At 39.6% G+C, this 25,998-nt stretch overlaps 2 protein-coding genes across 30 annotated transcripts in view; both read right to left on the reverse strand.

Moving 5' to 3' along the window:
- Positions 1 to 6,498, reverse strand: part of LOC110004421 (T-lymphocyte surface antigen Ly-9) — a 38,728-nt gene extending 32,230 nt beyond the window's left edge. For 8 of the 18 annotated variants that reach the window (XM_065952173.1, XM_065952178.1, XM_065952176.1 and 5 more), the window contains exons 1-5: positions 6,263 to 6,495; positions 5,619 to 5,783; positions 5,150 to 5,275; positions 4,887 to 5,047; positions 4,657 to 4,744 (exon numbers count right to left, since the gene is read on the reverse strand). In XM_065952173.1, the coding sequence (XP_065808245.1) occupies positions 4,657 to 4,744; positions 4,887 to 5,047; positions 5,150 to 5,275; positions 5,619 to 5,783; positions 6,263 to 6,329 (607 nt within the window). In that variant the 5' untranslated portion in view covers positions 6,330 to 6,495. Of the gene's footprint in view, positions 1 to 810; positions 886 to 1,874; positions 1,950 to 2,119; positions 2,174 to 2,294; positions 2,349 to 3,297; positions 3,373 to 3,542; positions 3,597 to 3,717; positions 3,772 to 4,413; positions 4,519 to 4,656; positions 4,745 to 4,886; positions 5,048 to 5,149; positions 5,276 to 5,618; positions 5,784 to 6,262 lie in introns of all 18 variants that reach the window. The other 10 variants (XM_065952183.1, XM_065952184.1, XM_065952181.1 and 7 more) reach the window with 8 other exon arrangements.
- A 564-nt stretch (positions 6,499 to 7,062) lies between these two features.
- On the reverse strand, positions 7,063 to 25,853 carry LOC110004423 (abl interactor 2-like). Of its 12 annotated transcripts, XM_065951807.1 has the most exons (12): positions 25,686 to 25,853; positions 22,214 to 22,381; positions 21,205 to 21,381; positions 20,337 to 20,354; positions 19,612 to 19,721; positions 15,387 to 15,533; positions 14,025 to 14,149; positions 13,599 to 13,799; positions 11,627 to 11,791; positions 10,746 to 10,832; positions 9,908 to 10,093; positions 7,063 to 9,493 (listed from the first exon to the last, which is right to left on the reverse strand). In XM_065951807.1, the coding sequence occupies exons 1-12, from the start codon at positions 25,800 to 25,802 to the stop codon at positions 9,318 to 9,320; spliced, it is 1,677 nt and encodes a 558-aa protein (XP_065807879.1). In that variant the 5' UTR covers positions 25,803 to 25,853; the 3' UTR covers positions 7,063 to 9,317. The 12 variants fall into 12 exon arrangements, with proteins under 12 accessions (XP_065807879.1, XP_065807881.1, XP_065807880.1 ...); XM_065951809.1 differs by lacking the exon at positions 10,746 to 10,832; XM_065951808.1 differs by lacking the exon at positions 20,337 to 20,354 and having other exon boundaries at positions 25,686 to 25,852.
- Positions 25,854 to 25,998: the final 145 nt, after the last annotated feature.

Consider the following 25,998-nt stretch of genomic DNA (forward strand, 5'->3'; position numbering starts at 1 on the left):
GTCATTTTTCATTTATTCATAAATTTGCTGTGTGTGCAAGAGTAAATACACCTTGCTCTTGGCTTCATTTTGAAAAATGTGAATGTAAAGCTGCTGATGCTGTTTCTGTGCTGAAGTCCTATAAAAATGGAATCAAGTTGTTTGTTGCAAAAACTAAATTAATTAAGTGGGGAACACATTTGATATGAATACAAACATAATCTTAAAATATACCCTAAGATAAGAGTAAGAAAAAAATAGTATGTTGATCGGACATGGAGTGTGTTTAAATTGGACTCGCCTGTTTCCTGGCTGCTGGCGGGGGAAGCAGGAGTCGTTGAGTTCTCGTCAGACTTCTCAACCACATCAGATGTGATCTCTGTTCATTGATACATAGAAGTATTTGAATTTTAAGGGAGAAATGGTTTGACTCGTTTGATCCTATAAGTTAAAATACAGTTTAACACACCAGTTTCCTTGCCGGTCTCTGGAGTGATTGAATCCTGGGGGGATTCTGGACCCATCTCCGATGTGATATCTGATACAACATAAAACATGTTCATTTTATATGGATACAATATCAAGACAGTGTTTTATCCTATTAGATGTGATTTATCTCACCAGCTTCCTTGCCGGCCTCTGGGGATGTAGAAGTCGTCAGGTCATTGTTGGATGAAATCTCTGATGCCTTTCCTTTGAGTTGAGACAACAATCAAATACGTGTGAGGAGTAACTGTAGCTCTAGAGGAAATACTAGAGTTCAGGTACCTGAAATATATACTGAGGTACTGTTCTTATATTCAGTATTATCTATAGTATTATTTCACTCACCAGCTCCATTGCAGACACTTTGGAGCGGAATAGAATCTGAAGGCTCGTTGGATGCCCTTTGCTCCTCTGGGATCACTGTTAAAAACAATTTAAATAAAATAAATGATAAAGACAATTTCTCCGTGACAGAAAGCTCTAGTTCAAAGCTCTAGTTTAAAGGATAAACAAAGCTTTTCTGTTCCTATGCGTCTCTTGTAGTAACACCATCACCTAGTTCACCAGTTAATAACCACAAATAGTTCATCTGCATTTTACAATGATGTATAAATGATGTTTTTTTAAAGCTAAGAATAAAAAGATCTAAAAAGGAGACTTTGAATTTTGTGTCACTGTCGACTCGTCTTGGACTTATTTCTTGTATCTCCTCATGTATTGGATCAAATCTCATTCCGACTGTCTTCACAGACTGGTATACTGCTACTATGTTTGTATGTGATATATATATATATATATATTTATATTTCACAGAGCACAGCTGAGAAGAAAATAAAATGATTCATGTGGATAACAGATTGAATATCTTGTTGGTTATCTCTGTTCCTGTATTCAAGATAAACAAATATAAATCCATCATTATTCATTACTAAAGATGTTTGTTAAGCGTTTTCCCGCCTATTTTATGAAGTGAAAGCAGAAAGAATCCACTGGAACTCCTTAAATAAAGACGGATGTCACATAACTGACGAGAGAAATACAACATTACTGAAAATATTTGAAATACACACAATATAATCTGGCTTCTTACCAGTTCTGCGTTTGTCAATGAGATATGCTGCAACCCCAAAAACCTCTAGAGGAAATACTAGAGTTCAGGTACCTGAAATATATACTGAGGTACTGTTCTTATATTCAGTATTATCTATAGTACATTATTGTATTTCTTTACATTATTGTATTTTTTTATTTAAATGATGTAAATATGTTTGATCTGTTTTTAACTTCTATTTTTATTTTTTATAAGTATATTCCCATCTCCTGTTTTCTGGAGCTGCTGTAATGCACAAATTTCCCCCACGGGGGATCAATAAAGTTTATCTTTATCTTTATAGTATTATTTCACTCACCAGCTCCATTGCAGACACTTTGGAGCGGAATAGAATCTGAAGGCTCGTTGGATGCCCTTTGCTCCTCTGGGATCACTGTTAAAAACAATTTAAATAAAATAAATGATAAAGACAATTTCTCCGTGACAGAAAGCTCTAGTTCAAAGCTCTAGTTTAAAGGATAAACAAAGCTTTTCTGTTCCTATGCGTCTCTTTCTACAACAGTTTTAAAACCTTATACATTTTGTTAAACAACGTTTACACACCAGATCCATTGCAGAGAGAATCTGAGTCCTGAGTGGTTGGTGGTACATGGACCTCTGAAACAACAAATACAAAATAAATGTAAGAAAACATCTCTCACAAAATGCAGGTTGTAGTAGTAGAAATGTTCAAAGATCCGACTGTCACAGTTTTTAATATCTTTCACATTTGACTCACCTATAACGTTGTTGTCTTCTTCCTTGGTGGGTACGAATCCATATGAACCTCTCGCTATCAAATAAAACACAAAGGAATCATTGAACATGATATCACTTTACTTCTGTTCAAACAATTCATCAAAGAAATCCTGTTATAAGTCAAAAGTATTGTAGTAACACCATCACCTAGTTCACCAGTTAATAACCACAAATAGTTCATCTGCATTTTACAATGATGTATAAATGATGTTTTTTTAAAGCTAAGAATAAAAAGATCTAAAAAGGAGACTTTGAATTTTGTGTCACTGTCGACTCGTCTTGGACTTATTTCTTGTATCTCCTCATGTATTGGATCAAATCTCATTCCGACTGTCTTCACAGACTGGTATACTGCTACTATGTTTGTATGTGATATATATATATATATATATTTATATTTCACAGAGCACAGCTGAGAAGAAAATAAAATGATTCATGTGGATAACAGATTGAATATCTTGTTGGTTATCTCTGTTCCTGTATTCAAGATAAACAAATATAAATCCATCATTATTCATTACTAAAGATGTTTGTTAAGCGTTTTCCCGCCTATTTTATGAAGTGAAAGCAGAAAGAATCCACTGGAACTCCTTAAATAAAGACGGATGTCACATAACTGACGAGAGAAATACAACATTACTGAAAATATTTGAAATACACACAATATAATCTGGCTTCTTACCAGTTCTGCGTTTGTCAATGAGATATGCTGCAACCCCAAAAACCTCTAGAGGAAATACTAGAGTTCAGGTACCTGAACTATATACTCAGGTACTGTTCTTATATTCAGTATTATCTATAGTACATTATTGTATTTTTTTATTTAAATGATGTAAATATGTTTGATCTGTTTTTAACTTCTATTTTTATTTTTTATAAGTATATTCCCATCTCCTGTTTTCTGGAGCTGCTGTAATGCACAAATTTCCCCCACGGGGGATCAATAAAGTTTATCTTTATCTTTATAGTATTATTTCACTCACCAGCTCCATTGCAGACACTTTGGAGCGGAATAGAATCTGAAGGCTCGTTGGATGCCCTTTGCTCCTCTGGGATCACTGTTAAAAACAATTTAAATAAAATAAATGATAAAGACAATTTCTCCGTGACAGAAAGCTCTAGTTCAAAGCTCTAGTTTAAAGGATAAACAAAGCTTTTCTGTTCCTATGCGTCTCTTTCTACAACAGTTTTAAAACCTTATACATTTTGTTAAACAACGTTTACACACCAGATCCATTGCAGAGAGAATCTGAGTCCTGAGTGGTTGGTGGTACATGGACCTCTGAAACAACAAATACAAAATAAATGTAAGAAAACATCTCTCACAAAATGCAGGTTGTAGTAGTAGAAATGTTCAAAGATCCGACTGTCACAGTTTTTAATATCTTTCACATTTGACTCACTTATAACGTTGTTGTCTTCTTCCTTGGTGGGTACGAATCCATATGAACCTCTCGCTATCAAATAAAACACAAAGGAATCATTGAACATGATATCACTTTACTTCTGTTCAAACAATTCATCAAAGAAATCCTGTTACAAGTCAAAAGTATTGTAGTAACACCATCACCTAGTTCACCAGTTAATAACCACAAATAGTTCATCTGCATTTTACAATGATGTATAAATGATGTTTTTTTAAAGCTAAGAATAAAAAGATCTAAAAAGGAGACTTTGAATTTTGTGTCACTGTCGACTCGTCTTGGATTTATTTCTTGTATCTCCTCATGTATTGGATCAAATCTCATTCCGACTGTCTTCACAGACTGGTATACTGCTACTATGTTTGTATGTGATATATATATATATTTATATTTCACAGAGCACAGCTGAGAAGAAAATAGAATTATTCATGTGGATAACAGATTGAATATCTTGTTGGTTATCTCTGTTCCTGTATTCAAGATAAACAAATATAAATCCATCATTATTCATTGCTAAAGATGTTTGTTAAATGTTTTCCCGCCTATTTTATGAAGTGAAAGCAGAAAGAATCCACTGGAACTCCTTAAATAAAGACGGATGTCACATAACTGACGAGAGAAATACAACATTACTGAAAATATTTGAAATACACACAATATAATCTGGTTTCTTACCAGTTCTGCATTTGTTGATGAGATATGCTGTAAGCCCAATTAACCCAAGAACCCCTACTGCCGCTGCTGCTGCTGTTAGCCAACTTACCAAGTTGACATTTTCTGCTAAAAAAAGAAGAATGAATAAATAAAACATGAAATGTATGTGTATGCTGTTAGATAATGCAGAGTGATGTTTAAAAAAGCTATAAAACCATATAAACGGTGTAAATGAGGTTGATATTTGTTGGTGTGGCAGCTCACCTTTGAGTAAGGGGTTTGTCATGATATCACTGGTTTTGTTGCCGACTGGGTTGACAAATACACAACGGTAACTCTGCTCCTTCATCTCCTAGAAATTGAGTGAAAGATAATCATGAACACAGATTTTCCTGAAATAAAACTGAATAGTTAAAAAAAGGTCATGAATGATGGATTTGGAGTGATCCCACTCATCGGCTCAGGCTGACTGGAGTGTTGTTGGTTTTTCATACCTTTGTTATGGTCAACACCTTGCCTGAAGGTCCCTCTGCATCATCTAGAAGCCACTTACAGTCGACGGATTCTGATTCTATCGTGTTGCCTTCACAGGTCAGATTACAGGCGGTCATCTCAGTGTTACATGATTTGGAGACGGAGGGTTTAGGGACACGAGCTGATACAACAAAGAACAAAGAAAACAGACCTTGTTGCTCTCAGTCTGAAAATATAAAAACTTCTTTACTGACCAAAATTAATTTAAAGTTCAGTCACCCACAGATGACGATGAGATGAGTTGAGTCGAGGTATTTGTTGTTGATCTCAGGTTTGCAGATTCCACTGTCGGTTTTAGTCAGTCCTGTGATTGTCAGCGCCCCGGTCAAAAGATTCAGCTTGCAGCGACCTATAATCATCAAACCATTAAATAAAACTAAACTTTAGGGTCGCTAAACATGCTGAGTAAAAATAATTTGAAACATAATGAATGTACACCAGTGATAAGTGGAAACAAATGAAAGCAGCACCTGGACTTAAAAAATGGACTTAAATGGATGCATCTCCCCCTCTTATTCTAATGGTCTGCCCATGAAAGCCTTTTTATAGAATGTCATCCATTCATTCAGCACAAAGTAGGGGTCTAATTATAAATACCTTCAAACAAAACAAACCTAAAAACCTTCACTTGGATTAAGGTTCTTGTTGTGTTTTCAGGTGTAGATAAACTTATTTAGTGTAAGTGAAATTACCTTTGAACTTGGTAAGACAATATGTCTCAGTTCCATACACTTCATACCACTCTGCAACGATGTCCTCTCCATGTTTCCATTGAATGCTTGTGATGGGAGGAGACGGAGACTGAAGAGGTGGCATGAGGACAATGTCACCACCTTCTGCACCATACACTGTTTCAACTGCAAAACAAAAAAAGACAACGTCAAACACAAGTTATCTTTAAATTACACGTTTCAATGTCTTTTATATTCTGTTCTGTCTTATACCAATCCAATTTTCTGTCCTGATCCTGAAATATACAACACTATTATTACGCAATAGACTAAAACCAAAATGGTATCAACATTTAGTGCTGGAATCTTTCTAAATACAAATTCAAGTACTTCCCTTGAGGTTTACATGATTAATAACTTTTTGAAATAACTTCATACTATTATAGCTAACCTTTTACTGCTGTACATATATTTGAATGAAACAAGACGTGTTTGGATGGTCGCGTAGTGACGCAGTTTAAATTAAGTGTTGTATGCGTAAATAAGTAAATAACAAGGTTGCCTATTCATTTCTGACTGTACATAACTATTAAAGATTGCAATATAGATTTGAAATATAGATTCAAAATCGTAAAAAAACGACATATAAAGTAATTTAAACTCACGCGCGTTGACTGGGTGCGAAATCCAAAACAGGAAGAGAGAAAAAACCAACATGTGCAGTTGTTGCATCTTCTCTTCAGGTAATTAAAACAGAATAATAAGTCGCGTCAACGCTAATATTGAATGTTTTGAGTATCTTACAACTTTTAATTTCACAAATAGTATCTAAACCACGAAGAAGCGACGACGTCCAACCCAAGCGTTCAACCCAAGAGTGCCTGTTAGAAAACGAAACTAAGTTTCAACCCTTTCCGGATACACCCAAGGACACCCATCACGTCTAATGATGATGTCATTGCTTGGCTTTTTTTTTGTTGTTGAAAAAAAAAGAAGCTTAAACAATCTTATTTATCCATAATAATAATATTTTGAATTTAAATTTGAATTATTGAATTACATTTCAAGGTTCCTCCACCTTTACATGGTGGTAATTCATTTATGGTCTCTCAATTATCTGTAGTATTATAGGCTACAAATTGTTTCCAAAAATCAAAACTTTGTTTCCCAAAATAATGAAAGGCTCACTAAAAATAAAGACCTTATATCTCAATCCCCATCTAAAATAATTAAAAACATAAAATGACTTTAAAATAAAAGAAACTCTCGAAATAAATACTGATTAATTACTCTCAACATAGTAAGACACTCTTAAATGAGTATCTCTAAGGAAGCTGAAAAGGTCCACAATGGACAAATTCTTCTTTTAAGCAATGACAGATGACCTTTCTATTCAAGGCTAAATTCCCCAAAACAGAACCTTCTCATGGCTTCATAACACAAGAACCAAGCATTATTGCACCCATAAATCTTAATAATTTTATTGTCTTTGTTCTCATGATTTTACAAATATGATACTTCTGCAATTCAACTTTAACTGTGCAACACAATGGCATCATGGACTGTTAAACTCAACATCCCAAGGGACGTCTGTGACTCCAGGGAGCTGTGAATCCTGCAGACCGAGGGCTTTTATTTGATCTTTTTTAAAGTGTCATATAAGGAGTGTTATGAAACGAGCTTTAATCTTGAGTGTTACATTTATCATCGTTCACCTCGGGGGCGTTTCTTTGTCCGCAGGATTCAATAGCAGCTTAGACATGGGTTTTTCAACACGGACGTAACAGGCGGCTACAGTCAGAGGGGGGAGAAAGCCGGGTCCCTCCCTCCCTTCCCCTCCCTCCCCCTCAGGTCAGAGCGTGGCTCCTCGGACAGTTACAGTCTCTTTGGATGAGGCTGGTGGTTCCTGGTCGGAGCTGAAGGGCTGCTTGTCTTTTTAAGGATGGGTGATCTGGCCACTTAAGGTTTTTTGGGACACCAGTACAGATAAGAACAATGGCATGCAAGACTCACATACAGACCCACTTGTTATTATTTCTTTTCTTTTTTTTAATAGAAAATAAAGATTCTGACATAAGTACAAGCACTGAGCCCTCGTAAACACCCAACAGCCAAGCGCATCGGAAACTTTACGGAGGATGAACGATGCCTACACCGACGGCGTTGAGAAGTATCGGGGGCTTGCGACGGTTAAAACCATTTCAACACAACAGCTGGCTTCTTTTCATATTCAATAAGTCCTGCTTTGAGGACATAACACATCTCACATTTATATTATTTCTTCTTCTACACCTTTTTACGACAAATGTATGTGCTTTTGATTTAAAACAACTCTGGGATTAACTTTGAAAAGAAACGTTTCTGTAGTTCAACGACACTCCACTCCGGTCGATTTATTGCAAATGAAGTGAGAACCTCTGAACAGCAACACGCACTTCAATATGGCACAAGCGTCTTAGTTATGACCTAAATGCATCGTAGTGATCGTCGTTGTGGGTGAATATTAAAAACCAAACCACAACATATCTAAAATTATTAAGACATTAATCATCAGTAGAGCAGAAAAGAAGATTTTTCCCTCTTCCAAACATGCTGCTCTGCAAGCAAAAACTCGATTCTGGACCCGTTGGTGAAACAGAAAAATAAAGAACTGTCTCAAATGCATTCTATGAACACTTCAAATGATTAGCACTCAAGCTAATACACTTCTATATTCATGAGAGGAGCTGCAGACTTCAAAATCCCGGTTATTGTGCAACTGTGGATCCTGTTTTCCTCTTTAATCGAGGGCCGGATGACGATTCCTTCACTGGAAAACGCGCAGAAAAAGTGAAGCATGGAGATACTAAATTTGCTCCTTTGGGTTTCTGTGGCTTGAACTAAACTTAATTAAAAAAAAAAGATGCAAAAATCTGTGTTTAAAGCACTCTCTGTTTAGACGTCTTTTCAGACCTACTTTAACTCCCTTCCTGTGTCACCTTTTAGACATGTCATGTGCTTTTTTTATCTAAGTGAATGTAGCTTTGGCACGCTCCCTGCTGAGGTACCTAACAAATATTTTCGTACACACGGAAACTACTGTTTGTTCCCCCCACCGAGGATATTGTTGTTGCATTATACTGTAAATATAGAGGAGTTAATTCTCTAAAAAGTCTCTGGAGTGTTATGGAGAAAATCTACACATTGAAGGCATTCCCCTCCAGCCCTTTCTCCGAGGCCGCGTAGCGGAAATCCCAACTCAGCAGCCCAAATCTTCCTCTTCACCATTTCTTCCACTACAAAAATCTAAATAAATATACTTTAAAATAAGGGCAAATTGGTAAAACATAAGAAAAAGTAAAGCAAAAATCAATGTAGTGACCTCTTATAATGTAACACAAACTCTGAAAATACAATAAATCCATCACCGTCCTCTCCGGTCAGTCAAATAAGGAATCAAAGAAAAAAATATTACAGGGAAGGATATATCTAGAGTAGTGGTTGTTTTACAATGGCGTCTATGTCGAGAGAGTGACCGGGCTTCAGTTTGTCATGTTGCAACTTCTTTAAAAACTTCTTCCCCCCCCGTCTCTTTTCGTTCTTCGCACGGAGGTGATCATGCTCTGTCTGATCAAAGTCTTTGACCGTTAACCCTTGGCTCCCCTCCCTCCCCCTTTTTCCCCTTCCCCAATCCAACAACTCTTCCTCCTGCCCTTCATCTGCTCCGATGTTGGGGATTGTTCAGTCGGCGTAGTGCATGATGGACTCGACGTAGTTGCCGGGGAAGAGGCCCGTGGTCCCGTTCATCACGCCCTCGTACCAGCCGTCATCGTTCTTCTTGATCACGTAGATGATGGCGCCCTCCTGGAACGAGAGTTCATCCTCTTTGTCTCGGCTGTAGTCGTAGATTGCCACCACTGTAGGGGAGAGTTAAGAGGGAGAAGTCACTTGCCTTCTTAGTACTTTGAATAAAACTTACTGTGGTCCTCATGTTTAGCTCAGTTTGTAGAGTAGGCGCACTTCATACAGAGGCAAAGTCCTCAATGCAGCAGCGCCCGGTCACCTCAAACCCTTTGAACTTTGCTGCGTGTCATCAGGCAGATTTCATTCAAAGAACTCTACATCTCCTTGTCTTAAATATTGATGTTATCTTCTACACTATCTCAACATACCACAGTCCTTGTTCACTAGGAAAGGCTTCCTTAAAAATAAAAAGCAGCTCAACAATAGATGTCTTCACAAACTCATGCTGTGAAACCTCAAATGGTACAAACCCAAAGAGCAGTATTTTAAATCCAGAAGAGTTATTAAGATAAAAAAACAAAACAGACCTTTCTCTAGGTAGGTACGTGGGGCCCAGGGCGGATCCTCCTCGGCATATGGGTCACTGTACTCCACCACCGCCGACTCTTCTTCATCTTCATCGTCCTCGTAGTCCTCTGGCGGTGGAGGGGGAGGTGTGGGCTCTTCAAACACCGGCTCCTCTGCAGGTGGAGGCGGAGGTGGCACGTCTGAGACTGGAAGTAGATTTTAAGCAGACAGGTAGATAAGAGAACCAATCAGAGGCAAGGAAGACGAAGATGACTGCGCTCTTCAAGAGGGACACAGACGTGCTGCAATCTCATGCTTTAGAAAAAGAAAGAGAGAAATAAAGAGTCCATGCTGGGAGCAAGAAAACAAACTTACAACAAAACAGGAAAGAAAATGTTGTATTTAACAAACTTGGTTTGGGGGATTTTTGAAATAATTCAGGATGAGGTCACACAAACAAAAAACACATTTAAATATGATCATGCTCATGAATAATCTCACAAACATGCATCATCATTCAAATCATGCTTTACACGTTGTTTCAACTGTATGAGTATCAACCAACAACATTTGCCGTCAAATGTCACGAAATCTGAACATGGGCACTAACTGATTTCTGGTTTGTTGACATTAACAAGAAGAAAGCAAATGTCCCGAGCCACAGGCTGAGAAACTTTGAGGCTATGTTATGATAGTTTAATTTAAACGTTGAGGCAGCAGATCCCTGAATGAGCTAATGTTGGAGGTTGATCACAATATTCCACCTAAAGGAAGACGTTTACTGAAACTGTTGGGAAAAGGACTTCAAACGAATGACTGTCATGCAGGACGGGGACGAGGAGGCTTAAAGCCACTTACTAGTCTCCTGAACTCGGGCCACAAAGCCCATCAGAGGCAGCTGAGGGGTGATCTGCATGGAGGGGGGAGGGGGCGCGAGCGGGCCGGCTATCACAGAACAGTATCAATACACAGAGAGGGAGGAGGACAGACATAAAAACAGTACAGACATGAGAAAATCAGGTGTATGATATGAAGAAAAGCACAGAGATTCAGATCAGGAAAAAGAACATCATTTGGTAAAAAAGTTGCAGAATGTGAGGAATGATTTCAGCAAAGCACTGACCTGACAAATCAACGACTATTCAGTTTATAAAGATAGAATTGTGGAAAAATTATGTGGCAATATATTCCCCTATGGCAGATAATCCCACATAGAAACTATCAGTATTTTCATCAACATCTGTAACATTTGATTTAAGGATAATTATTTCATAACTAAGCAGTTGGCAGAAGACGAGACTGCTGATAGAAGTGAAGATGAATTGAGAGAGAGAGAGAGAGAGAACTGTTGAAGAGGTGACTTCTGGTTTAAGCTGTGAAGGTGATGAGAACAGACAGGAGACAAAACCAGGAGATCTTATCCCAACAAAAGCAGACACACAACAGAATCAGGAGTCCCATATCTCACCGCTTGGACTAAAGGAGAGAGATTAGAGGCAAATATAATTAACAGACTGCATTAAAATAAAAAGAAGGCTAAAATAAAACTTGTGAAATGTTAAGATGGTTTATTGTCAGCTCTGCTATGGTTTAATGTTTGAGTAAATCTCCCAGTCTACGTTGAATACTCTCTTCGTGATGTATGTGTTGGTCGAGTGTTACTTGACTACCAGAAAACTCTTGAACATAAAAGTGAAAATAAAAGCTCAAGCTGCTCTCTCATGATCAAACCTCTGTACCTTGGTTCGGGACAAAGTGTGGTCCCCCGTTGAGCTGGCTCTGGTTGTTGGCCATGTTGGGCTGACCGGTGACGGACGATGGCCGGCGGTATGGCAGCGAGCCTCCCACCTGCTGGTTCTGGGGCGGCTGCGCTGGTCGGTTCATGCTGTAAAACTGAGCAGCACCTGGGGCACACAGCAGGGGGCAGCAGAGAGTCATGTAATGAGTGGAAAAGGAGAAGCCTGTTTGATTTCTATCACTCTGATGTCCTGAACATTTTCATTGCTTTGGAGGTAATTCAATGCACTTTAAAATAAAAGTTTTAAAAAATCATCACATTTAAAGGCAGAACATTCCTTTCTGTTACTCATTTATGATCACTGTTTTGAGCATCATTTAAGTAACTTAATCTACCTTTTGAGTCTACTTTTTCATCCCATTACTGCCGTTTTGTTTTCAAAACATTTCTAATTTCTGATTATCCTTTGTCTATTTTATTCTTTATTGTCTTAATTATTATTATTCCTCATGTTTCTTATTCAAAGGAAAAAACCTCTTAATGTTTAAATGGCTGATATTTATTACTGAAAAGGTTTTTTCTACTAATAGTACAAATAAAATCAAAGTTTTGAAAGGCAGCCAAAATAACAGCAATTGCACAAACTTTCATAAATATAAAGATTATTATGAATGAAAACGACGACTTTGCCACATTTTTCAAAACAAATAACATTTGTCTAATAGTGATCATTTTCTACCCTGAACAGCAGCAGCATGCACGTTAAGCAATTATTACAATATTAAGCCACGCACACACACACACACAACAAGAACAAAAAGAGCTGAATGAATTCTTATGAATGAAGAATCCACTGAAGCGTTTCAACACACTGCTCATGCATAAAACATCAGAGCAACCACATCATGGTCGACACACACGCATGCAGCTGATGAGAAGCTGTGAGGGATGAAGAGAGGACCATCTATCAGCAGTGTGAAATGAAAATCTGAGGTAGGTGGCAGAAGACAGCGGCCACACCGTCCAGACCTTTGGTCATTCTGACCGTTCTGTTCAATATTCATAAAAGTGCTCGGCTGTGACCTTTAAAGTTGAACTTCTGTACGAAGCACTCTAGACAAAGGGACTGATTATCAGATTGAAAAAAAGAGTTTTTTTTCCAAAATGCAGATAAGAGCTCCCAGAGCACATTACCCTATTTAACTACATTTTCTTTGCTCATTATTGAATTTGTAAAGGTTTTTACTTTGGTGTGCTGCCCTGAGAGGTTGGCATCTCTCCATACGCAGCAAATAGGATGAAGGTAACTATCTGAGAGTATAATCAACAATCTAGTACTGAATCAGACTTCAAACAGTCTCAATACCACGACTTTGTGCTGACAAGTTTCTTATAAACGGAACGGCCTTAAAAAGAAAGTAACAAGGCAAAGAAATCCCTTCAACTTTTTATACTTGTAATATTGTTCACTTGGTCTGGACCCAATAATTAAAGGCTTCTTCTGGTCCAGCTTTAGTACAATCCAACCCTTTACCTGACACCCTGAGAGGGTACAGACGAGTGACAAATGAATTAACCTGCACTTTCTCTCAGCCGGTTCTAAAGCGCCATTGCACTACTTATGGGACTACTATACTTAATGCACCAGCTCTTCCTTTATATTTTAAATCTCTTTTAATACTCTGCTCTTAAACATAACTGGTTCTGATCAGGTCTGTTCGCTTTTTAACCATCATGCATCCTGTCTCTCTCATGCATCTATTTTTTTTTCATCTGTTTAGGTTTGCCTGACTTGAGGAGAACTTTAATGTAAGTAAAACATGGAAGTGAAAATCTATTCAGGGTGATGGCGTGCTGTTGGATGAACATATTGGGGTCTTTCAGGCAGGAGGATGAATGTCAGGGGAGGTGGGATGGAAGCAGGGAGTGTGCACAGAGGAGTGCATGAGCTACTCCCACCGGGTTACACTCACCTTGTGCAGGGTTGCCGAAAGTAGCGGGGCCTGTGCCAGTGGGGGCCGCAGAGGCAGGGAGCTGGGGAGGGGGAGGGGGAACAGGCGGGATCTCTACAGGGGAGTTGGAGGCCTGTGGGGGGCCGTCTAAGGCAGAGGTGGGGGCTCCTGGGGTGGTGGCGGTGTTTGTGGGAGGTTTAGTGGGGTTGGATTGGGCAGGGGCTGAACCAAGTGGTAAAAATAAGATAAGGAAGGAGAGAAAGGACAAGTGAAGGCGTCAAGAGGAGATCAGAGTGAGCAGGGAGGAAAGGAGTCGAGGAGATTCAGGGTTCCTTCATGTTCTCCTTTACAAACATCTGCACAAGGACATGTAGGAACCCTGGATGCTAAACAAACATTAGTCCAGTTAGTATCACACACAGAGCATCAACAGGAAGCAAGCGTTACCTGGGAAGGCGGAGGGCGGGGCTGGGGTCGGCACGGCGATTGGCACGCCAACACTGCCACTGCCGCTGTTCTCTCGGCTGCTGCTGCGACTGCTGCTGGGGTGGCTGCCTCCACTGCTGCCACTGCTGATGGTGAGTATCGTAGCATACACATGAGACCAAAACCCCTCACACACCCCGCTCAGTCACACCATGGTTCACTCAAGACTTTAAATAAATATGAACCTTTATGACTGAATTGTGCTGAGCTAACAGTCAAAGAGAGAAAATCTAAATCTTTTCATTCAAATAGTTCCAGGAGCCACAAAAACTAAACTCAGGAACTAGTAAACATTCATGTTTTGGTTTCAAACTGCTGATGAAGACTGAATGAAGATTTAGCAGATTATTCTATAATACTGCTCAGCTAAGCTGTGTTTTGGTCTTCTTACACCTCACATATTTAATGTGGCACCCTCAAGAGCATCGATGTGTTAGCGTGAACTGTTATGCCTTTGAAATGACTATGTCACAGTGATAAAAAGAAGCAGCTGGAAGCCTCACCAGAGACACACGACACAGGTGACGCAGAAGACAAAGACAAATATATGACACGCGGTTAAAGCTGGAAGCATCGAGACACATGGGGCAGACGCTTTCTGTGCGACAGAACAGAGCGCATGGCTGAGAGATGAACACAATGAGGTGTGGATGCAGCGGTGCAGAAAAACACGACTCGTGCTGAGAGGAGAGTCAGGGGAAAGTTGGCTCGTCTATTTCCGGCGCACAGACATCAAAAAACATTTGGTCAACAGATGGGGCGCAGTGACGACATTTTTCATGTTGTTTTCCCCAAAAGCTCATGCTTTTACTCCTCTCAGGGCTGACAGAGGAATCTGTGAATATGTCAGTGTGTTAGGGATGAAGGAGACAAGCTGACATTTGGTTGACAGGACTGAGGGGGCGACGCTGCCTATCTAATGACTATTACCATAGGAACCTGCGTCTAGCCGTGCTAAATACAGCTCTGAATCTCCACATCGTCCTCGTTTCTTTGCCCTTTTTGAGCAGCAAGGAGAAGAAACAGGTGAGGGATTTCCAAATTAACTGGGGCATTTCCTGGGAGCTGCACAAAAAAGTTAATCTCGGTGAAAGTTGAGAATTTAGGTGAAACTATAAAAATGAAGCGAGTAAACTCAGTAACACTTTTCAGGAGTTCTTTCAAAAGAAGTGGAAGAAGTTGAAGAAGAAGAAGAAGAAGAAGGCGGGAGGCATGTTGAAAGGCTCACTTTTAAGTGTAGAAAAGGAGAAGAAGGAGTTAAGGGAAAAAGGGGGCGTGTTTAAGAAGTGTACAGAGGCATGCTGGGTATTGGGAGGGGGGTACCTGTACGTGCGGTTCCTCTGATTAACAGATGCAGTGCGTGCAGGGCTCTGCTGGGGGTGCGGCATGTTGCGCGTCGGGCTTGAGACGTAGTCGTTAGGGACAACGGGCGGACGCACCGGCTCGAGCGTCCGATAGGGGGAGTGGCGCCTGCGAGAGGGTCAGGAGGACAGGAGTCGAGGGGGGAGGGGAGGAGGAGGGGGCATCCACAGAGAGGAAGTGTAGGGGCAAGGGGGGTAGGAGGAGGGAGAGCAAGAAACAAACAAGTGCAAACTTAAAAAAATTGGGGTGTGACAGGTGGTGAATGTCGGGGTTGGCTGGGGTGAGTCCTCAGGTGGTGGTGGGCGGAGTCAGGACCAGTCACTGCTGTCGGCTTAAAACCACCCTTCCACAAAATGTATTCGTACACGTGTTAATATATAAAAACAAAAAGTAGCTTAGCCTGTTACGCAGCCAATGCACATCTACTAGAACAACAGTTATTGGGCTTTTGATGCTTTAAGTAAAAATGCTGTTTCTGTATTAAATTTAGATGATTCACCGTTTTTTTTTTTTTTTTTTTTAAAGATTTATTTTTGGGCTTTTGTGCCTTTAATGGAGAGACAGGACAGTGGACAGAGACGGAAATCAGGGAGAGAGAGAGTGGGGATCGACATGCGGCAAAGGAGCCACAGGTTGGATTCGAACCCGGGCTGCCCGCGTTGAGGACTACAGCCTCCATACATGGGACGTGCGCACTAACCACTGCGCCACCAGCCCCCGATTCACCGTTTTTTTATTGTCAAATTAATAATAATTACAATAGACTTCTTAAGCGCTTCTCTGAATACTCAAATATGTTAAACAAATTGGGTTAGGGTACTGTAAGTATTTTCAAATATTCATTCTGACTTTTATCTTTTATGGATAATACAGCTTTCTGCCATGTTAACTTTGTTGATTGAGGCCAATGAAGACTTTTGTCTTGAATCTGGTCTGCTTTATCTACAAGACTCTGGATGATGCTCACTGGGTTTTTGATCGTTAAGGTTTAACTGGTCCTTTTTACAATCACGACGACAGTTGTTTTTTGATTGTTACGAGAGTTTCATTTTGAAAAAGCAAAACAACAAATTCTCAAGTGCTCCTTAAATGAATATGAATAAGAATATTCTAGTGACAGAAAGAAACGTGGGTTTGAATTAAATTCCTGCCGACATATTCTGGACTAGAAACCTCCAAATGTATCCGAAGAAAACAGAACAGGTGTTATAAGCACGACAGCAGCGCTGTGCAGTTTGTGGTGACAGAAGAACACAACCTCGAGGTTTATTGACCTGGGCTTGAAAAGATGTGCTGGTATGTAAATTTCCCAGCTTACACAGCGGGGTGACCCAACTCTGAGCACTGTTGCTATGGTGAAACATTGCTATGGAGGAATATGGGGCAGCCAGGAGTGGGTGGGCTGGGTCACAAAACACACAACTGAAAGTAACTTTAAAAAACAAACAGAAGAAGAATAACAGAGGACAAAGGATTAAATTAAAAAACAACAGATGTCCGCCCATAGCCTCAGGCTGTGGCGGGAGCTGCATCATGGAGGGTTGGAGCTGTGGTTGATCGACATGCGTCTTGAAGGGACAGACACACACCCACACTGACACACACACACAACCTTTGAAGGTCAATATGAAGGGAAGGACACACTCAATCAATCACAAAGTCAACTCGGACATGAACACACAAACATTATCCTACATAAACACACAAACACAACGAGCACTTCATCGCCCAGGAAGGTCCGACAGGTGACAAACACACAACATGAATGTGCTGCACTATCAGAGGTCCCTGCAGGATAAGAGAAACCTTCAACAGTCAGACACACAGAACATAAAACATTAAGAACACCACTCCAGCTTGAAGACAAGAAAAAAACACAATAAAAACAGTTCTTCACTTTAAATTTCCCACACTGAGACGGACACACAATCAGGGTGAGAAATTACATAATCAGCTATTTGTTGTTAACATTTCTGATATTGAACACTTGTATGTGTTTTTTATTTTCAACATTTAACAGAAACTTAATTCAGAGACTGATAGAATTTAGGGTCAATGATTCAGGGTTTAAATACATGACTTAGTCCAATATTACTGTTTGACCGTTTCATTCATAAATCGGTCAACTGGAGAAAAATAAAATAAATGTGAAACTGTCATCTTGCTTGACGATTGACTAAATCTCTTTGGGTTTACGATGACACGAACGATGCCATCAAGTAATTTTGATGTGGCACCTTTAAGACAGTTTTCACAATTTTCCGACATCTTTACAGGACAAAAAAAGGACAACATTATCTGCAAAGACTAAATCTGAAAGTAGGATTATACTGGTGGTGAAAATAACAGCTAGTTTTAGAACTACAGTTTGTAAAACTAAGTTTGTATTGAACTGTACATTACATTTCATGACATCTATGGCTGTGTGAGTTAGCTCTTACTATGAACATTATTGATTAAACCACTGACTAAAATGTCTCATTAATTAATATATGATTCATTTCCTGTTTTTATTCCTAGTCTAATTCTAAGAGACAGAAAATTTCAAACTGGTAGAAGCTTTTAAAAATATTTTTGACATTTCTGTACAGTATTTTCTTCTCCTTTAATATTTACAACAGTTCAGATAACTGAACAAGAAGTCAGAACTTCAGCCAGACTCTAATGATGATTCACTGAGCATGTTTAGGTTGGATTCTTTGAGGTTTAAGGCAGATTTAAGTTCTGAGCATGCAGTTTGTTAAAAAAATAAAAATAAAAACTCAACCTGATATTTGCCAGTAGTTTCCCACCATGATTAGCGCTGCCACAAAGAGCAGTTGATTTGCTGTCACAGTCCTTTGTGATATTGCCCTCCTGTGCCCTGGCATTAGAAAAATGCCAATAAAAGGTTGAAGCCTTGAGAGACGTGAGAGCTCAACACTTGCAAAACAGTTTGTTCCCTTTCTACTGCATCTCTTCTATCTTTGATAAAACTGCTCGCTGAAATTTGACAGTTTTATATTTCAGCACCTTCACTCCTGTAAAATGTTGGTGTTTCTAAGTGGAGGCTGCTGTGTGGTTAGCATAGTCAGCTAGCCCTAGGAACGCTCACTACACGCCTTTGCATTCTTTTAATGAACTTTGCACATTGATATCGTATTTGCTTTAGTTTCCTCCCACAGTACACATGCGACAAATGCAAGTCAGGCAGACTGGAGACTTTAAGCTGAAACTAAAGATATAAATGCATCTAAAGTTCAAAAAAGCTTTAACATCAGTTTCAATTGTTTCAAAGTGCTGTGTCCACTTATTTTCCTATGTTGTTACAAAACACTTCTGTGTCAAGCAAAATAATTTAAAAAAGGAAGTGTTCAAGGAAGGAATCATATGAGGAGTTTATTTTGAGAGCCTTCATCCTTTTTTTTTTTTCACCTTCCACTTTTGTCACCGAACAAAGCTTCCATCGAATATCTGCTCAAAGTCAAAAACCAAAGCAGTTTTTTATTTAATCAAATCCATTTGGGAGCTTTTTAAAGTTATTTGTTTTGAAAATAAAGTTTAAAAAAACTTTAACTGTCAGATTAGTGCTCTGATAAAGAAAATGTCTCCTACCCTTGTGTCATTACTTTTTTTTTTATATTACCAAGAAGTTAAACAGTAAGACACATGATCTTAGATTGTTCCTGTTTTTTGGGTAGACTGGAAAAAGGAACAATCTTGACTGGATGATAAATGTCTGAATCACCAACATTTCAACACTTCTGTAAAGATCAGAAATGTCCAAAGGACTAAAAATTCACTGTTTTTATGTGTTTTTGTAGAGGAAACCCTCAAGAGCCACATTTCAGTGTGCAGTTTGGTGTGCAAATCACTGAAGAGATGTGACAATGAAGCCAATTAGGTTGAGAAAGTGAAACTCCAGACCCCGTCCTAACAGCACAGAAGGAGCCCAAACAAAGCATACCAGTGTGACGAGATCTAGCCCTGAAATGGATCTCAAACCACCCTGAGGACACTAATTAAACAAGGAGGTGAAGGGGTGATGATGAAACTGGGAGCAACTGGGTCCTTCTGATGGGTGCTGGTTACTTTTCAAAAGCCGTACAAAAACACAGCTACACTCTGAAAAGTGTCTAACGGACACAACTCTGCATCCATCGCGTCCACCTTAACACGAGTCAGGGTGTCGAGCACCGTTACATACCCAAGGGTCCCTTTCCCCGACATGGGCGGGCTGGGGGGCTTCTGTGTGGGGGGGTTGGTGCGAGGGAGTGCGCCGCCTCCTCCTCCAGCCTTCATGTTCTGAGCGCTGGCCTGCGGGAGGAGAAAGTGGATGGTTAAATCAAACACTTCAGAGAGAGGAAAATGAGAAAGAATAAAAACTTTAAGAGGATGTTTGACATTTTGAGACCTGGGTTGTGGGATATTCATTTCCTTGCTTTGTTAGATAAGACGATGGAAACCTCTTTTCTTTTGGTCTACTGAATATGATACTGGAGCCAGTCAGTTACAGTAGCTTAGCTTTGTTAAAAGGCTGAAAAAGGAAGAAAAAGCTAGCCTGACTCTGTTAAAGGATGCCAAAATCTGCAGATCATTACCTCTAAAGCCTGTTATATCTTGTTTGTTTAATCCCCCCAAGAAAGTAGAAAAGCAGATAAAATAAATTAGATTTCAGGTGGTTTTTATATTTTTGTTCTTGCTTAGATAAGCTCGGCATCTCAGACTTCATATTATGGAGGAGAAAATGAGAACGGCACTGATCAACTCCGTTCAAAAAGGTGATTAGAGCAATTCCCAAAATGTCAAACTAATCCTTAAACAGACAAAAATAAAACAACATGGCTCTCACAGCAGCTCAACACAAGAAAAACTCACTCCGAATCACAAAAACCCTTCTCTTCTCTGACGGTTGTACTTCAAAAGTCTTACCTTAAACCTTTGCAACCACTAGGGTTGATTATAAAGACAAAATTAGGCAAGCGGAAAAAAGAGAAAGAAGAAGAAATCAGAGAATTAGTAAGTGAAGGAGAAAAACAACATTTTTTTTTTCATGCATGCAGTCCATAAAGTCAAGCTGGTTAGATTCAGGCAACAACAACTCACTGTGGAAATCTGAGGAATGTGTTCTTTTAAGGACAAAGCAAGTGATTTGATTAACAAGAAAACAAGCTTGTCTTTGTTTAGAAAGTTATTGTAAAAACTAGCTTTTTAAACATAACTCACTTCCATTCTAATATTAAATAAAATAACCATTTCACAGTCACCTGTAGGCATTAGAGGGGAGCTGAGTTCATGCCCTGTATTTTCCCACCTTGCTGAAAAACCTCAGTCATTGATTATTTCCTTCTATTATTCCTCACTGAAACCTAATCATGATCACTTGACCTCTAAAAGTCCTTTCTTTTAGATTTGCTTTGAGTATTTTAAAACATTTTTGCAGATCTAGACAAGAAAAACTGCACGTCTTTGCATAAAACAGCAAATACTTTTTCTAAAAAAAAAAAAGGCAGAAAAAAAATCACAACCTTTTCTGTTTCTGTTTTTTTTTATTGCATCACAAATCTAGAGCAACTAAACAAATCCCTCTTAACAGACTGAGATCAATCAAATATTCTTTCTAAGTTGGCTTGTGATAGCTGTGATTATGAAATTAAAACATCTGTTTCACTTAAAGTTCTTGTCACAACAGCTACCACAGACCTTCAGAGACTTTTTATATTTCCTCTGGCAGCCAGGATTCAACTGCATAACTAAGTCTAAGTGGAAAAAAATAAGGAGAAAAGATTATCCTTTCTACCTTGACTCCATGGCCCATGTCGTCCAGCATGCTGTAGTCGATGGGTTTGCGGATATAGCGCACAGGCCTCTCGGGATTGGCCGGGGCGATAATCTTGTGTGTGCGGGATGTGTTCTTGTTGGTTGTGAGGATGCCAATCTCCCGCCGAGCCACCTTCTCTTTGTGGATGTCCACTGTCTGAGGACAGGAGATTCTCTTGAATAACTTGTACACATTTTGTTAAATCAAAACTCTAAAACCTGCAGCTTACGAGTTTGTTATCCCTAAAAGCCTGCAGTGTGTTTATTATGATGGAAAGATGAGAAGAGGGAGGCTGAAGATAAACTTTTACTTAGTTCAAACGGTGAAATCAATGTTAAAAAGATATTTTTTAACCCAGCATGCAGCTCCAACACTTGCCTGCTCTGCAGATATACTGAATTATGCATGCACACATGTGATGTGCACCGTCTCCAGCTGAGCCTCACTGCTTACAAGACACCCACTAAATTAACTTCCAATAAATCACTATTTTTGTGGAAACAAGTTTGGTTGTAAGACTGAATTCATTTAAACATATTCCAGCAACAAACATGTTTTTGGTCTCCACCACCCTTTAGGGGCTTTATCTTGTTCTTAAGTTTCTAAATAAAGCTCCATTTTCACCAGATATGCCCTGAATGTTACAGTCTGCTGCAGCACAGGTGTTGTAGAGTATGTTTATAGAGTTTCTTTTCCTCCAAAAAAACACAACACAAGAGCAGTTAAAGTGGATCAAAACAGTAAAGTTGTGGGGACCACAGCTAGATTTAGGCAACTAGTCTTTGTATGTAGTCGTTAACATTTCTCTGACAAAAATAGCTATTTTAGTTAGTTCAAGCCTTACCTGATAAATTCACAAGTTATAAAAGTTATAACAGTTCAGTGAGGATAAACTGCCCTGTAAGATGCTTGGCATAAAAGTCAATCATCTTACAGGATGACATCCTCATGGCCCCTTTAAATACAGTTGTGTTTGTTAATCACCAACCTGTGAGATGTGGTTGATGGAGGACTCCATGCGGCGGAGCTGCGACGCCTGGATGTCGAGCATCTGCAGGACATTGTTGGCGAGAGTGTTGATCAGGTAGGCTACGCTGGCCAAAGACTGGGTGGTGTAGTTCTTGGTCTCCTCCAGTGCCCTCTGCTTGTCTGGAGACTAAATATGAGAAAACGGAGCAGAGCGATAAGGCATTTGAACAGATTAACACAACAGCAGATATTAACATAAATGCAATTGGTCGAAATAACATAGAGAGAAAGTTTTAACAGCAAGAAAAGCATTTAAGTCACGTTTTAATTTAAAAATAAAGGCAGAAAGGTGAGCATTTCCTTAGATTAAGGAGCTGCAGTCAGTGTGAACAGAGTCTGCAGGGGAAGCTAGTCAAGGTGAGTTCAGTGTGGGCACATCGACGGAGCATTAAAGAGGAGACAGATCAGTTAATGTGTCGGCTAGGAAACTGAGTTCCTTCCTCACTGATAGAACTACAACATGCAAGCCTGAGATAACTGAAAAAAAATGACTGAATGAAAAATGACAAGGCAGATAAGAAGCAAGGTAATAAAATTAAATCAATACTTTGTGCTCTAATCTTGCATTTGACGAAGCACAGTTTTTAGACAAACTATTTTTCCACCGATATCTTCAACATATCTTTGACATACTTGCAGCTTTTCTTTATAATATATTGTAATCCCATCGGGTATATTTTAGTCAGGGGCCGGGCTGGTGCAGCTGCAACCTCAAAACAAAAGCATTCATTATCTATTTTAAAGCAAGCTTTCCTTTTTGTGCACAGATTGATCACAGCATGCTCTGGGTCACAGCTGCCTTTGGGTTGTGATTGGATATTGACTGATTGATTTCAATTGATCGTTTCTATTTAAATTTACAGCTCGCTATACTGAGAGTAAACTGTCGGCATACCCTCATATATCTTGGGCTCCCCATAGATTGATTTGGTGTTTTTACAGTGCAGCTCAGTCTGTGCCCTGCTGATCCACTGAACTTAAGTTCTATAAACATGGTGAATCAGAGTGATTTTAAATTATCTTTTTGGGTTAAATTGATATTAGATAATTATGAAACCAACTTACAAAAGGCTGCACATTAAAGCTACAAACAGGGGGGTCCCCACTAGTTCAAACAGCAGCACCCTCTGAGGTAATATATGTATTCTCTTTCATGTGAAACACAGAGAGCTTGTGGTGTAATATACATTTCTCCAGAAATCCAGAGCATTCAAATCCCTGAAATCATCACAGAGGCGCAGCCTGAATAAACAGCATCATTTGAGGGGGTGAGCAGCAGTGCCGGAGCATGAAGACAAACAGGTTATGTGGCGAGAGTCAGGATTGTAGCCGTTTCCGCTTCCTGCAGGGTAAAAAAAGAGACATTTCTAATCTATAAGACACACTCTCGTAGACTTGTGATACTATATTTTGTTCCAGAGGGTTGGTGCACGGGCAAATAAGCTACCAAATACTTGAAATGATGTCTGCCTTAGGTCAGAGAGGGAAGTCAGGGAAAATACAGCATGCAACTTTGCAACAGACTTTCCACTCTTGATACAAACATCTAGAGTCAGAGTATATTCTGATTACTGATGCTTAATCTTTGCTCTCTGAAACACTGTGTGAACCCTGTTTGAATCATTATTACGAGCCCTAATTTCATGCAAGGGATGCTGTGTTACTCAAAACAGGATTATATTTCGCAGAAAAAGAAACTGAACCTTAGTCCGATTCATCTGTCACATCTAGCTCATTCCCAATCAGGTAATTTGGGTCTGTACTAACTGACCTTGACACTAATCAAGTTGTTAATATTTGGGTTGTGCATTAAACCTTCCACCTTAAAATGAGAGTCTGAATCATTAGTCAAGATGACGCTTCAATGTATATTGTTAACAAGGTTTTAAATAAGTGCCTAATTAACCACACAGGTTCCTCCTCTCCAAAACAATGAGAAATTCATCCACCATTTTTTCTCCTAGTGGTAGAAAATTGTGCAAGCATGGATGTGCAACTACGCAACTTTCAAAACTGCTTTCCAAATCATACAAGCCTTCCTTATATCTCAGGTGGTTCTTCAAATGAACATAAAATACATCCTGAATGCAACACTATGAAAGTAAGTGAGGGTTTATTCTAGTTCACACACCTCTAAGAAGAATCAAACATCTATGCAACCCTGGCCACAGAAGCTTTTGTGATTCAAGCACTCTTAGGAAAACCAACAAGTTCAACAAGTGTCCACTCCTGCGTGACTAATAGTGAACAAAACCGGGCTAAGAGACGGACATGGCAGGGTGAGGATGTTATTTAGTGCTGAGGGTGAGAGGTGAAGTTTCCTAGAAAATGTCCCTCCTACAAATATTTCTCTCCAGCTGATCTATAAGTGGGAATACCCACTTGACAGCAGCTGGGAAAACCTTGCAGCGTGAAGAGAAAACAGGGCAGCATGCCAGATGAGGAAGCTGCCAACATCCAAGGGCTGCTGCTGCTGCCTTAACAGGGAAACCTGTCAGACCTGATCAGCCCTGCTCTTCAAGGATGTCAAATTTAAGCATCACACTTTGTCAAACCCTCTGTGGTCCAAAATGCAAAGTTCTGTGACTATAGGCCTTCAGAGAATGGGCTTGGGAGAGGCACAGGTAACCAAATGTGCTGGAAAAGAGTGATCAAACCTGAAGAAAATCACAAATTACAAGCTGTGAATGGGTCTGGTTGCAAACACAAGTCAAAATGCTGCAAATGTATCTCATCATTCACAGGAAATGTTGACTCATAGATGCATAATGACACTACTATCTCTCTCTGGAAAAGAATTTATGAATGAAGATAGGTAAACACACCCATGAAGGATTCAAATTGGTAATTTCCCACAGTTGAAAGCTGAAATGTTATAAAGCTTTGGGGGTGTTTTCAATGCTACATCATAAATCAGTTTGGTAAACCTGTCACGGCGGGTTTTCATCTGTCAACCACAGCTCATTACAGATTAATCTGTCTTCATATCTCGTCCCACATCTCCAGTCGGAGAATGATCAGCTGGAAGCTGGAGCAGACAGTGATTGATCCCGCAGAGGGCAGGGGGGGGAATTGATTTTCACGGAGCCTGTTTGCTTATTTAGTCCGTAGGGTGATGCCGAGAAGCTTGCTAGCTGGCTAATGCGTTAGCACACGGTGGCTGTACAAGCCACACACAATGTTATAATTATATAAATATTAAAGAGTATAGACGGTTGATATGTCTTGGATTCAATGAAACAGGACGTTTAACATCTGCGTGTTATTTATCAACTCAAATGATGTGACAGTGGGTTGTTTTGCGCTACCTGAGCTAGCAGGCTAGCTGGCTAGTTCACGGCTGCATTACAGCGTTAGCAGCAGCTAGCCTGTTAGCATCAGTGATGCCCGTCAAAAAATAAAAACTACTCCGTCATGAATTGAATGCCTACCTGGACATAGTTGCTCTCGCAGTACTCCGCGACTCTTTCCAAATTGGTGAAACTGTCTAATAGTGCACTTCGTCCTGCTGGAATTTCTTCTTCCAGAAGCATTTGTAACTCCGCCATTTTCACATTTTTATCACAGCAATGTGTATGTGTGTGTGTGGGAGGGCTCACTGGCGCCACTGGCGGATGTGTGCGGTACTGCAGGACTCTCCCATCAGCTGGTGGGGGGGGGGGGGGGGCAGAGCTTCCCAAAATTAATAATATTTAAAAAAATGCATTAAAGCAGACTCTCACTTTCTGAAGTGGTTATATGGTT

Source organism: Labrus bergylta, chromosome 24 (assembly GCF_963930695.1).
Source record: "Labrus bergylta chromosome 24, fLabBer1.1, whole genome shotgun sequence".
Taxonomy (NCBI): Eukaryota; Metazoa; Chordata; class Actinopteri; order Labriformes; family Labridae; genus Labrus; species Labrus bergylta.